Source organism: Populus alba, chromosome 17 (genome assembly GCF_005239225.2).
Source record: "Populus alba chromosome 17, ASM523922v2, whole genome shotgun sequence".
NCBI lineage: Eukaryota > Viridiplantae > Streptophyta > Magnoliopsida > Malpighiales > Salicaceae > Populus > Populus alba.
In genome coordinates this window covers 20,539,636-20,552,457 of record NC_133300.1, presented here as the reverse complement: position 1 = coordinate 20,552,457, position 12,822 = coordinate 20,539,636, and the positions used below count along the sequence as shown (strand labels likewise).

General features: G+C 38.1%; 2 protein-coding genes across 4 annotated transcripts; one reads left to right on the top strand and one right to left on the bottom strand.

The window, feature by feature from the left end:
- The first annotated feature begins 323 nt into the window (after positions 1-323).
- Positions 324-3,255, top strand: LOC118037153 (ferric reduction oxidase 2). Its single transcript, XM_035043059.2, has 8 exons — positions 324-571; positions 655-757; positions 854-1,042; positions 1,147-1,381; positions 1,478-1,805; positions 1,912-2,155; positions 2,237-2,925; positions 3,033-3,255. Exons 1-8 carry the CDS (start codon positions 391-393, stop codon positions 3,170-3,172), a joined length of 2,109 nt encoding a protein of 702 aa, XP_034898950.1. The 5' UTR covers positions 324-390; the 3' UTR covers positions 3,173-3,255.
- A 1,138-nt stretch (positions 3,256-4,393) lies between these two features.
- Positions 4,394-10,187, bottom strand: LOC118037151 (uncharacterized). Of its 3 annotated transcripts, none has more exons than XM_035043056.2 (5): positions 9,427-10,187; positions 8,695-8,781; positions 8,175-8,477; positions 6,109-8,072; positions 4,394-6,011 (listed from the first exon to the last, which is right to left on the bottom strand). In XM_035043056.2, the coding sequence occupies exons 3-5, from the start codon at positions 8,361-8,363 to the stop codon at positions 4,784-4,786; spliced, it is 3,381 nt and encodes a 1,126-aa protein (XP_034898947.1). In that variant the 5' UTR covers positions 8,364-8,477; positions 8,695-8,781; positions 9,427-10,187; the 3' UTR covers positions 4,394-4,783. The 3 variants fall into 3 exon arrangements, with proteins under 3 accessions (XP_034898947.1, XP_034898946.1, XP_034898949.1); XM_035043055.2 differs by having other exon boundaries at positions 9,754-10,187; XM_035043058.2 differs by lacking the exon at positions 9,427-10,187 and adding an exon at positions 8,891-8,980.
- Positions 10,188-12,822: the final 2,635 nt, after the last annotated feature.

Below are 12,822 nucleotides of genomic sequence, written 5' to 3'. Positions count from 1 at the left end.
ATGAAACAACCAAATGATTGCAGGCCATGCAGTAGCTTTGCTTATGACCACTGCTTTTTGAAGATACAACAAAACAACGGGGGTCAAAAGTCTTCATATTTCATCCACTTTGTGGTCACAGATTACAATACTATTTGCACTAATATATGAGTTTTTTCAAAAATAACACCGTGGCTAAAAAAATTATATACAAAATAGCACAGCTAGAAACTTATTTTTTAAAATATTATAGTTTGTAGGGACAGGCATGAGTCACATGTGTTCAAACATGCATGAATGATTGTTAATCTATATGTTGGTATAATTCACTATATATAACAGGGAAGTACATAGAGACTCATTTAAGACCAGAAGTAGTCCTACTGTGTTCTCCAAGATAGATAGGAAGAGATGGGTTGTGGACCTTCTGGCGCATCAATGAAGATAGTTTCAGCTTTGATAAACTTGTTGTTAATGGTGGTTTTTCTGGGGTACATGATGATTTGGTTCATGAAGCCTACTAACACCTTTTACTTGAATTGGTTTCCTGATGTTGAGAAAAAAACCAGTTCCACTTATCTTGGAAAACAAGGTATGTTTTGTAAGGTTTTAGTTGTCAAATTGAAGAAAAGAAGAGAGTGTGTGTTTATGTTATGTTGTTGCTTTGATTTGTAGGTTCAACCATTCTGATTTGTGCATTTCCTATCCTCTTCATTGCTACCATTGCCTCCTTGTATCTTCATCTCGAAAAGAAGTATGATCATGATCACAACACCAGGTAAATAACTATATACAAGGTTAAGTATTGTTTGATTATGGAAAGGTTTTATTGAGGAAAGTTATTAACTAATGAACCAAATTTTTCTTGAAATAGCAAGTCGTTTTCTCGGATGATATTGTCGAAACGGCTGGCGATAACAAGAGGTCCACTTGGGATTGTTACCTGGACAGAGCTAACATTTATGGCCATGTTTGTTTCTTTATTGGTTTGGTCCTTGTATTCTTACATGCATGATATGTTTGCATTTGCTGCAGTAGAAGCTGCTCAAGAAAAATTTCAAGTGTAAGGCTTGTTTCTTTCTCAACTTGCAGAGCGATGTTTTTAAAGTCTTACAAAAAATTTGATTAATATTTGAAGGGTGGTTGATTTATTGAGATTTTTGGCAGGTGGGATGTTAAGTTGGAAACTGCAGGTTTGAGTCTAGGGCTTGTAGGAAACACCTGCCTGGCCTTTCTCTTCTTTCCAGTGGCTAGAGGATCTTCAGTTTTGCAGTATGTTGGCCTCACTTCAGAGGCAAGCATCAAGTACCATATATGGCTAGGCCATATTACCATGGCCATCTTCACTGCACATGGTTTATGTTACGTTACTTATTGGTCCCTTACACATCAGATATTGCAGGTAATATTCTATGGATTCTTCTAACTCTAAGTCACTGTGTATTGGTTAAGTGCTAGCTACTGAAACTATGGACCATGTTTATGCTGAATGTGGCAGATGCTCGAATGGGGCAAGTTCATGGTTTCCAATGTGGCTGGAGAAATAGCTTTGCTTGCTGGATTGGTCATGTGGGCAACGAGTTTCGGACGGATAAGGCGAAAGATCTTCGAGCTCTTCTACTATAGTCATCATCTCTACGTTGTGTTCGTTATCTTCTATGTGTTCCATGTTGGTTTTGCTGAATTTTGCCTCATCCTTCCTGGTTTCTACCTCTTCTTGATCGATCGATATTTGAGATTGTTACAATCTCAGCAAAAAATCCGTTCTGTCACAGCACGCATTTTACCATCTGAAACAGTAGAGTTGAATTTCTCCAAGAGTTCGGGTGAAGTCAAGATTTTGTAACTAGATGTTACTGAAAGCTTTTGCAATCAAATTTTTCACTTACTCGATATATTATTTGACATTCTTTATGTTCATCGTTGTGCCAGGATTGAGCTATGCACCAACAAGCATTGCATTCATAAACGTGCCTAGCATTTCCCGGATACAATGGCATCCCTTTACTGTTACCTCCAACAGCAATATGGATTCTGATAAGCTAAGCGTTGTCATCAAATGCGATGGAAGTTGGTCTCACAAGTTGTATCAGATTCTGTCCTCCGCTTCTCCTACTAACAGACTTGAGGTCTCTATTGAAGGACCATATGGCCCTCCTTCAACCAATTTTATGAGGTAATCAAATGTTAGCAGAATCTATATATCAAGATTGAAATTTTTGGGGCAGCTAAATTAACATAGAAAAAATTGTCCCAGGTATGAGAAGCTAGTGTTGGTGAGTGGTGGAAGTGGCGTAACTCCTTTCATCTCCATCATCCGCGAGATCATCTTTAAATCTAACACAACAGGCAGCAAGACTCCAGCGATTCACCTTATATGTGCATTCAAGAAATATGCCAATCTCGCCATGCTTGAACTTCTTCTCCCAGTTTCAGGGACCACTCTTGACCTCTCTCGATTGCAGCTGCAAATTGAAGCCTACATAACCCAAGAGACAGAGCCAAAAACAGTGGACCAGAGTTCTATTAGAACAATATTGTTCAAGCCTAATCCATCTGATGCACCAGTTTCTGCAGTATTAGGCCCTAACAGCTGGCTGTGGCTCAGCGTGATAATCTCCTCCTCTTTTATCATTTTCCTTCTGTTGACTGGCCTTCTCACACGATTCTACATATTCCCAATCGACCACAATACCAACATGAAGTATCCAATGCCAGCAAGTTCAGCTTTCGGCATGTTATTTGTGTGTGTAGCCATAACAATTGCTGCCTCTGCAGCTTTTCTATGGAACAAAAGAGAAAATGCTAAGGAACTAAATCAAATTCGGACCACAGATATGTCAACACCAGCTTCGTTGTTGTATGAAACAGAACTAGAAAGCCTTCCTCACCAATCTCTTCGTCAAGCCACCACAGTGCAGCTCGGGCGAAGGCCAAATCTGAAAAGTAAGCAGTTCTTGCCTCCCATGAGTGAATTTACAAACTTCTAACAAACAGATTTGTTTACATGTAAATCATGTTTCCTTTGGATATAAATTTTTGGATTCTTGCAGAAATATTATCAGAATTGAAGGAGGAAAATGTAGGAGTTTATGTTAGCGGACCGGGGACGATGAGGCAAGAAGTGGCGGCAGTCTGTTCATCTTTTTCAGCAGATAATCTTCATTTTGAGTCCATCAGCTTTAGCTGGTGATTTAGAACAGTTCTATTCGAGAAATTTGTAGATTATAAATCCTTGTCTCTTTTCGTCGCTAAACTATAAAAGTGAGTTTATCACACCGCACAATAGCTCTACGACTTTCAAAAGTTGTCTCAGTGTTTTGGTTAAATATCATCAACTCAAGAATTGACCTAAAGTTCCAGTCACGGGTCAAGAGGAATGATTCCTAGATCAGCAGGTCAACCCAACCTATATTTTTTTTAATCATGAAACTATCATTTTGTATTTTTAAGAAAAAAGTAAACATAAATTTACGATTTTAGATTTTTGAAAAAACCCAACCGATATCATTTTATTTTAAAAAATATCCAAGTTTTTCACTATCTCGGCCTGGTCCACGACTCACCTGCCAAGCTTATTCTTATAACACTAGGATCAAACTCTAATTATGGTTTGTAATTGAGTGGTAGCAAATTGAAGGATATTGAAAGAAAAAAAAAAAGGAAGGAAAGTTCATACCATTTTGAAGTCTGAGTGAACCCAATTTGCCCATTGGCCATGACTCATGTCTGAAGATAAACAGAAGCTCGAAAGCTTTGCTGCAACAGAAACATATGCAGTCTCTATAGCAAATCGACTCTTCTTCTTCTGGGATATTAATACAAGTTTGAAAGAGGAAGCACATGAGCATCAACTTAGCCATCAAGACACCAGATTAAATGGATTCCTTAGAATTGAAGGAAAAGGAAATATTTAAAGCATGAGAATTTCGAGGTGCCAAGTTGTCTTTCTCTGACTTTGAATTGAAGTTCTTTCTCTGACAAAACAAGCCACTGAAATCAAACATTGCGGCCTGTGCCTGTCCTTTTCCTAAACAGACGAGCCTCAAATCCAATTGTATCCCACTATTACTCGAGCAAAAGCAAGAACCATATGACTTCGAATTCAAGTTCTTTGAAACTGATCGAGACAGAACAAGTGCAGAAGATCAAACACTACTGCATGTGCATGTCCTTTTCCAAGATAGGAGCCTCAAATCCAACTGTATCCCACAATTCCTCTAGCAAAAGCAAGAAACAGTGGACTTCAGTCAACATCAAGCACTGCCTTCCCTCTCTCCCCAGTAAACGAAAGAGAACGAAAAGGGTTATTTTACTCTTAGCCTTGTACGTACTAAATAATCAGAAACAAAAGTTGGGCAGTGACTGCATGCTACGAGAGAGGCGAAAGATTCATGGTTACTGATCAGCAAAAGAAAACCAAAAACCATTTCTGAGTTCCATTGATCACTATATACCTTAATGACCTCAAAGCTGAGGTTACAACAGCCAGAGTTGGCTTGTGGACAAAAATTAGGTAAAGGATGAGAAAAAAAACATGGAAAGAGGAAAAAAAAATAACAAATGCATAGTCTAACCCCTAAGAAAAGGAAGAAGCAGAGTCTTGCCAGGGAAAATACAACTCGTGAGAGTGCTCCCTCACATGCACCACCAGTAGGGAAAAAAAGATGGAATTGAGATACTTCCTACCAAAACTTGAAATGTTTATACAATAAACGAAAGAAAAGGAAGGAAAAAACCCCCATCTTTTATCAGATAAACCCAAAGCAAAGTTTTCGCTCTTCTGGGTGATATCTCAAATAAACTACTCTTCACCATCCCTTCTAAGGACCTCTCCAGGCCTTCTGTCAGTAATTCTGTTGCCATCATCACAGTTAGGAGTAACATTATTAGCCACCAAGGAATCTTCTGCATTAACCCGGAATCGCCGCAGACCATCATCTGTATCATTTCGTCTCACTCGCTGAACAATCTCAAATTTGTTATTATGCTTTCTCCTACCATCATCACTGCTGTCAAATTCACCTCCCCTGCTAGCGCTCCCCATATCATTGAATTTTCTGGATCGTATAATATCTCTGAACTGATCCTCTGAATCCAATCTCTGGATGGTCCGCACTGAATCAAATCTTTGATCTGAACGGAACATATTCACAGGTGATTTTCTTCCCCTGAAACTATCTAAACCACCATTTCGATCATCTAACCATCTGGGATTATGCTGTGTAAAGTGATTTCTTCTTATGGGGATAAACCCCTCTTCAAAATCAGCTGGAATACGCTTCTGAAATGGCAACCTCACTCTATCCATCCTAGCATCAGTCCTAAAATCTGGAGACCTGCTACGAAGCCTTGAAGCCTCATTTCTGTCCCTAGTTAAATATGAAGGAGAGCGACTTCTGGATCTTGACCGAGATTTCTTGTGTGAGAAGGGGTAGCTTGGTTGTCCTCTGCATAGGGGTGAGATGCTTCTTTCTCTCCTAAGCATCCGCGGTGCATAACGATTAGAATATTCAATCTTGTCCTCGGGCGTTGGCCTGTGGTATTCCCCTCTCAAGCCTCCTGTAGCAGCCCCTCTTGGAAATCTTCTAAACCCACTCCTGACTGGGCTACCATCTCTCACAGGCTGCGTTCCTGTATGCATACGGTATAAATCATCTCTGCTGGCAGGTGATCTCCTCCTCGTGATCCGTTCATATGAACTGTTTGAAGAAGGATTAACAAATCGCCTGCGGGCACGACTGTCAGATCCTGCAAACCCTGCTCCTTCAGAGACTGCACGGTCTGAGGTTATTACATATCTGCGGCTATCAAAACCACCTCTAGTTCTAGAAGGGCCAGAAGTGTAATTGCCACGATAAGTACAAAAATGGCGCCTTTCTGAGTCACAGTAGCCTGGTGCATCATTGACAAAGCGATGGCCTCCAGGACTTCTGCCACGTGTTTGAGGAACAGCCCTGTCCCTTCCCATAAATTTATGGGATCCTGCATCCCTTTCATCTCGATGATATAAATTATAAAAACTGTTGGCTCTGAAATATCAGGATAAGCACAAATCAGCAGCTAGAACAAAGTAATTTATGATGAAAAAATCAGGCATGTAAAACTGATAAAGAATCAATAATTCACCTGCTCCTAAGTGTACGATGCTTCCTAAATATGGCATTGGACTCCTCAATGCTCGACAGGAAATCTCTATTGGGTGCCTTTGATCCAACCACCCCGGACAGGGAATCCTTGTCAATAGTGACATACGAAGTTCTTCTCTTTGGGCTAAGCAAGTCATCTCTCAGAGAATCTCCCAACCCACATTGTCCAATTTTTCTATTAACATAATCAGATCCCGAACTGGAACCTCTCTCAACCTTCATTTCCTTCTCATTATCCAAGACACAGAGTCTTTCTTCATCACATTCAGACCCATAGTCCACCTGCTCGACTTCACCATCCTCCCCATTTTCATCCCAGCAATACTGTGCATCAGATTCCCTCAACTCCCCATCCTCGAACGGAGAATCATAACCAGCCTGAAGTTCTAAACCGTTTATACCAACTATGTGAACCTTATCAGCTTGATAAACATCTGATTCAAAGCTGTCATCTTCCAGTTCTTCCATATTGACCTTAGCTGAGCCACTTGTAAAACCATTACCATGTGTTCCGCATGCATCTCCAGGAGTGACAGTAGAGTCTGCAGAAGACTTCTGCATCAATTCCTCAGACCCAGCTTGCACTGGAGAATGAGCTTCTGGTTTATTGGCAGCAGAAGCCTCATTGGTTCCATTGGCATCCACTTCCATCACAGGTTGGCCTTTCTCAGAAGACAAACAGGGCGCATACATATCACTTCTATTAGGCGAATACTGCCGGTCACCTGATTCCTCTTCTCGACCTCCAGATTCAACTCCAGGCCAGGCAGGTCCTATTGGTGGACAGTTTTCCAAGCTACTTGTATTTAACTTCCCATCTTCATGTGGGCAGGTTGCTATCTGAGAATTCTCTCCGTTATCATTTGAGATTGAAAGATCAATCTCACTAGGAACTCTCTCTAAGTTAGGTTGATGGTGAGGAGAAACATTACATGACTCAACCTGCACACTTTCATTAGACAAAACTTTTATAACTTGTTCATCTGATGAACACATTTCTGAACACTGCTTGAGAGTAAGGCTAGGAAGTGTATCGCACGATGGATGATCTAGGGATTCATCCCCATAAACAGCCTGACTTGAAGCTTCTGCATTGGCAACATCACAAATGGAGGGTTCCAGGGCATTACCAGATGGAGACAGAAAACATTCTTCGTGTTTTTCATCATGGAGGGAGCAAGCTTCAGATTCAGGTTCCTCTCTAATCGGTTCACATATCCCAAGAGAAAAGCCTATCAAATCAACGGATGTATTATCCCCAAGTAAATCTGACAAAACCACTCTGTCAGGAGGGTTTTGCTGTTCCAAGGCTTCAGGCTTAACCTCACAACTTTGTAAATCATTTTCACTGGAATCAAAGATCGAAGTATCACAAGGTTGCTCCCAGGTAACATTCAAGTCCAAATTCAACATTTCATCCCGTGACAATAGAGATCCTTCTCCTGTTCCGCTATCCTTGGTACCAGCAGAAGTATGCAAAACTGTAACTTCACTATTTTGAAAGGCATCTGGTCTATCTTCATCAGCCATATCTTTTGGGGATGCAACAGTTTCTTCGAACGGAACTGCAGAAGAAGATGAGCCCACTCCTTCTCGTGTTGATTCTTCCATTATTGAACTTTCTTCATCCCGAGCAGCGTCATAAATCATACCATTGTTGCAAGCAACAGCTGCGAGTATCTCAATGCCCGAGAAATCATCACTGTAATCAAACTTATCATGGACCTCTGATGTCTTCAAATTGAGCTTACTTGGCACAGCAGCATCAGTTACTCTACGTCGTCGTTTCCCACTTGAATTAAGTTCAACCACTTCAAAGCATGGAGATGTGGTACAAGAAGGTTGTGGAGGGCCCTGGGCTGTATGTCTTCGTTTTTTAATGGGTACATGCTCTTTTTTCTCATTTTTTCCACTGAAGCGGCGGCCAAGAACAGCCACACCATGCTGCCATGTAGAGAACCAATGTTAAAAACCCTCACACAGGATGGAGGCACATCAATCAAGAACAATTAGATACAAGTGCAAACAAAGTAGTGTAATATTTACCTTCTCATTATCTGAAACCGTCATGTCATCCATATTTCTGGTACTCTCATCTGATAGCTTTGGCTTCCCATTAAAGCTTCTAACAACTGGCTTACGCCTTGACGTACTCCTGTGGCCTTTTGTAAATGTCTTCCAAGTCAAATCAGGATCTATAAAATTCGTAAGTTCTAGACCTACTGCACTCATCATGCTAGCAGATCCTATGATTTCTAGGCCATCAACTGATGATCCACCACCCAAATTCTTGCAGGACGCCGTGGCTCCTTGCTTCCTACTGGTCACAGGAGTGGAAGAGGATTTAGCCTGTAAAAAAATACAAATCATCAGCCATATACATACTGGTATGATACGAATATCACACACACCCTACCAATTCCAAAAAGCAAGCCACATTAAACACCAATTTATAATGACAAGTCCCTGCTTATCATTACTGGTGTTCTTGCATTACCACCATCTAACATTCAACACATTAGTTTTAAATATGGATGTGGAAACATTGGAAAATCCCAGAACTTACCCTGATTCCCCCAATCTTGACAGAAAGAATTTCCTTCTGATAATCACTGAAAGATCCAAACCTCTAAAATGTTTCTGCCCTTCTTGCCTGCAAAACAAGGAAAACAACATCAGCAACTCAAATCAATACGGATTTCAGCAAGAACAGAACAGCTATTTCAACACACTGCCATGTAGTTCAAAGCTGATAACGAGACCTTCAGGCAGATCGTGTTAAACAGTTTTGAAGGATTGCAAAGACTCCCTCAGCTCAGATTCTATATAGCTTTGCTGCAGCTCTTCTTTGTATGTAATAAGATAATCAAGTAGAAGAAGTCACACAAACAGGACATGAGACAGTAGTATTTCATCCTTAATGTATCTAAAACATGTGACAACAAAACAAGACAATAAATCTACTTGCTAGAAACACTAATCAACTTGTGCCTGGTCCAAATAGCATCGAAAAAATGAAGAACCCATCTTCTAATCTCAACCAAAAACAACAGGGCTCACTTCTTCAGATCCTGTTGTTTGTCAGATTTAGACAAATAACTACCCTACAAGAACAAACCCGTATATCCTTTGCTCCTTCCAAAGCAGGATAACACTGGGATTGATTGATTTGCGAAAAACAAGGAGATTGGACAGATCCAATACCATAAAAAACAAGAGATAAGAAATCAACACGGACAGAAGAGCCCATCATCAGTAACTCTAGGAAACACACATCACAACAAAAAAAAAATCTCACTTTCTCCGGCAGATTCCAAAATCCAGCAAAAAAATCAGCCTTCGCCGGCAGATTCCAAAAATCCAGCGAGTTTACGCAATCATTCCAGGAAATACAAAACATCAATTCTTACTCATATCACTCCATAAATCACTGCAACAACAAAACAAACCCTAATTCGAGAACCCTTCTTTCCCGCAATCTTGCACTCTATACAGTAGATCTGCCTTCCCCACCTCCTGATCTAATCTCCTCTTTACTCAAATCCGTCTCGATCAAGACCAAAACCAGAGAAATTAATCTCCAGTAATAAAACAAGCAAATCGTAGAAATTAATCAAAATAATACCTTTTTTTCGTTTTATAAATAATCCTTTTGTTTTCCTTTAATAGTCATCAAAATATCCGCCGCCGCCTCCTACAACTCCTCAATTTTCTCGAAGCAAATGATAAATATAGTAATAGTAATATCCTGGTCGTCTCCTCCGATCAGCAAAATCTTCAAAGAGATTCTATTCTTCTTCTTCTTCTTCTTCTTGAAGTGTCTTCCGTAAAGATGGAATATAAGCCAATGCCGGAATCCGATCGACGACGGGGATTCAATCTCCGGCCAGTGAAGAAAATTCGGGTATTTTCTGAGAAGGAAGCCAAATTTTCTTGGCTTTAAGAAAAACTTTAGATGAACGCCACGGAAGCCCTATCTGTCTACCTCGACCCCATTTTATTCTCAACTTTATACTCAAACTGCCCTTGATTATTTTCGTGAAATGACTGTAATGCCCTCCTTCATTGGTAGCCATGGAATGCAGAGGAGGCTGGAGGCTTTTGGCCTTTTTGTGTTTGTATGGTTGGGATTTTGAGAATATTTTGTTGTTTATTAAGTGAGAAATCTTTGGATTTGTTGTAGGTTTTGTTTTTTATTTTAAATAGGATTTACTTCATAAATTTTTGTGTCAAGAATTAAATCTATTTATGAATTTAAGCATTAAGATCTAAATTCATGTTCAAAAGTAATTTTCTAAAATAAAAATTTTTATTTTAAATTAATTAATTTTTATTAATGTCATAAAAAATATATATTATTTTAATATATTTATTAAAAAAAAAAAACAATCATTATAACGTTACCAAACCATCTATCAATACTTTTAAAATTAAAAATATTTTTAAAAAAAAAATATCTAAAACTAGGAACAGAGAAGGTTGTGTCAAACTGTCTTTCATGCTTGATGACGATGTACAGGCAGAGTAATTAATGCAAAAAGTCAAGAGTCAAAATAGTGAGGGAGGGGACAAGGAGCAATTTTGACTTTTGGTGAGGGTGACGGGCACGGCATCTTCCAGTTTCTTTATTTGCGAAATTTCCTACTTCGCCTGATTCTTATCGAATATTCGTCTTAGATTTTTGTTTAAACAAATCAACGGTGATCGATGGGACATCAAGCCCAGTCACGGCCCATCATCTAAAGTTCAATTTGAAAGATCAAGGCCCAAACAAAAATATTAACAATTACGATTGTTGTTAAATACAGCTAGATGGATTAGTTGAAAATTTTAAGATTTAGAATATGATTTGGGTTAATTCTTTTAACTAATTAGATAAGATATTAACTTAGTCAAATTTATTCGACTCAACCGAGATTTTAATTATTCAATATCCTATAAAAAAATACAATAATTTTAATAAAAATAATTTATTTGAACTAATCTAATGTTTTATGATTTCATCAAAAGAGCTAAAGTTAACTTCTTTTAGTCTTAACGAGCTGGTTATCTTTGGCCAAATTTAATTTATTTAATATAAGTATTTTGTTAGGTGGATTTTAAACAAGTCTTATTACTATTTAGAATGATTCATTAACAAGAACTGTAGGCTGATTCAAGTTTTTCAAAACCTACAAATGACATAAAACACACACGACAAGTCGTGCACTTGCTTTGTTGGGAAGGAAAATGTTAATTAAAACATCAATTTAAAGTACCAACTACATGTCGTCAATCTTAATAATCTCTTCATCCAGGGAATTTCCTCACAATAAAGGACAAAGAGAAAATTAAAATTATTATTATTTCTGTTGTTGTTGGGCCAATAATAAGACGCATTATCAATCATCCCATCAACATCAAATTCAAACAAGGCTCCATTGTTTGAGCATTTTCTCTCCTTTTTTAAAAAACAAATTGCTAATATTTTATCGATAATACATGCTCTATAAGGAAAAAATACAAATAATATAAATAAATAAAAACATCATTATAATATATAAATGAACTTGGTAAATCAATTTAAAATCTAATTTAGATTGGTTTCATAAAAAAATAATCCAATGAGATATTTTAAAAAGATCGTGTTGACTTGCAATCTTGTTAATTTGGTAAAAACTCATTAGTTTTTTTTTTTAATAATTAAAACAACATTACTATAACTTTTTTTTATTTTTTATTTTTTTATTCGGTTGATACGTGATGTAATAAGAAAGGAAAAGTAGAAGGAGGGAAGAGGGTAGGAAGAAGAAAGAAAAGGAAAGTTCTTTGCGTCACCAAACTGCAATTTGCCGCCTTCATTAATTCGATACCTTCCTTTCTTCGTTTTTTTTCTTTTTAATTTTCCAATATATTTTCTTTCCAAATGGGACCCGCACGTTAAGACTTTTATTCCACGCCAAGAACCCCACCATAATTGAAAAGGTCAAGGTTCCTCTCCCTTCTTCTCCAACAAATTCAATCGCACCTGATCCTTCCACGTCATCAGATGGACTGCCTTGATTGCTATATTACCATCATGGACGGCCAAGATGGACCCATTTTTTTTCTATGGCACTCCAATCCTACCTACTCCTCTCCACATCGTATCTCCCCCTTTCAGCATTATGTCCAGACAAAACCCTTCTGCTTCGTCAACATAGATCAAGGATCATGTCCTTGATGTGTCTTGGCCCTTCCTCTGTCTCCTGTACTTTAGGTCTTGGCAAGTGGTTGAAAGGATTTATTTTTATTTTTTATATTTTGGGTTCAAACTTTATCATGCATGTCTGTCACCCTCATAATATCTTACATGCTTACTGGGTTTACAAGATGTTCAATGAGCCATGACATTAATCGTAATACATGCAAACTGGTCCGGACACCCATGTAAATCAAAAAAGAATCATGTCCTTCTTGAGTAACATCTTCACCATCGCTGCCAATCTGGCTGACTTATTTTGATCTTTGATACAACAGTACTTTCTGTTTTTTTTTTTTGTTAAATTAAAAAAAATTATCTAGTTAGTAAAATAATTATATAATTACATTTTAAATATTGATTTTATAGAAATAAAAATAAGATGTTTTTTCATTTATAAAAATCTAATTTTTTATTTATTTTACATGTAAGAATCTATCTCATAATAATTTTAACCAAATATTTATTTTTAAA

Excerpts from the sequence above, each read along its gene's own strand:
- LOC118037153 (XM_035043059.2), top strand. The coding sequence starts at position 391 with ATGGGTTGTGGACCTTCTGGCGCATCAATGAAGATAGTTTCAGCTTTG. Across the intron at positions 572-654 it reads CACTTATCTTGGAAAACAAG|GTTCAACCATTCTGATTTGT; the intron begins GTATGTTTTGTA and ends TTTGATTTGTAG. Across the intron at positions 2,926-3,032 it reads GCGAAGGCCAAATCTGAAAA|AAATATTATCAGAATTGAAG; the intron begins GTAAGCAGTTCT and ends GGATTCTTGCAG.
- LOC118037151 (XM_035043056.2), bottom strand. The coding sequence starts at position 8,363 with ATGATGAGTGCAGTAGGTCTAGAACTTACGAATTTTATAGATCCTGAT. Across the intron at positions 8,073-8,174 it reads CGGTTTCAGATAATGAGAAG|CATGGTGTGGCTGTTCTTGG; the intron begins GTAAATATTACA and ends TCTACATGGCAG. Across the intron at positions 6,012-6,108 it reads CATCGTACACTTAGGAGCAG|AGCCAACAGTTTTTATAATT; the intron begins GTGAATTATTGA and ends CTGATATTTCAG.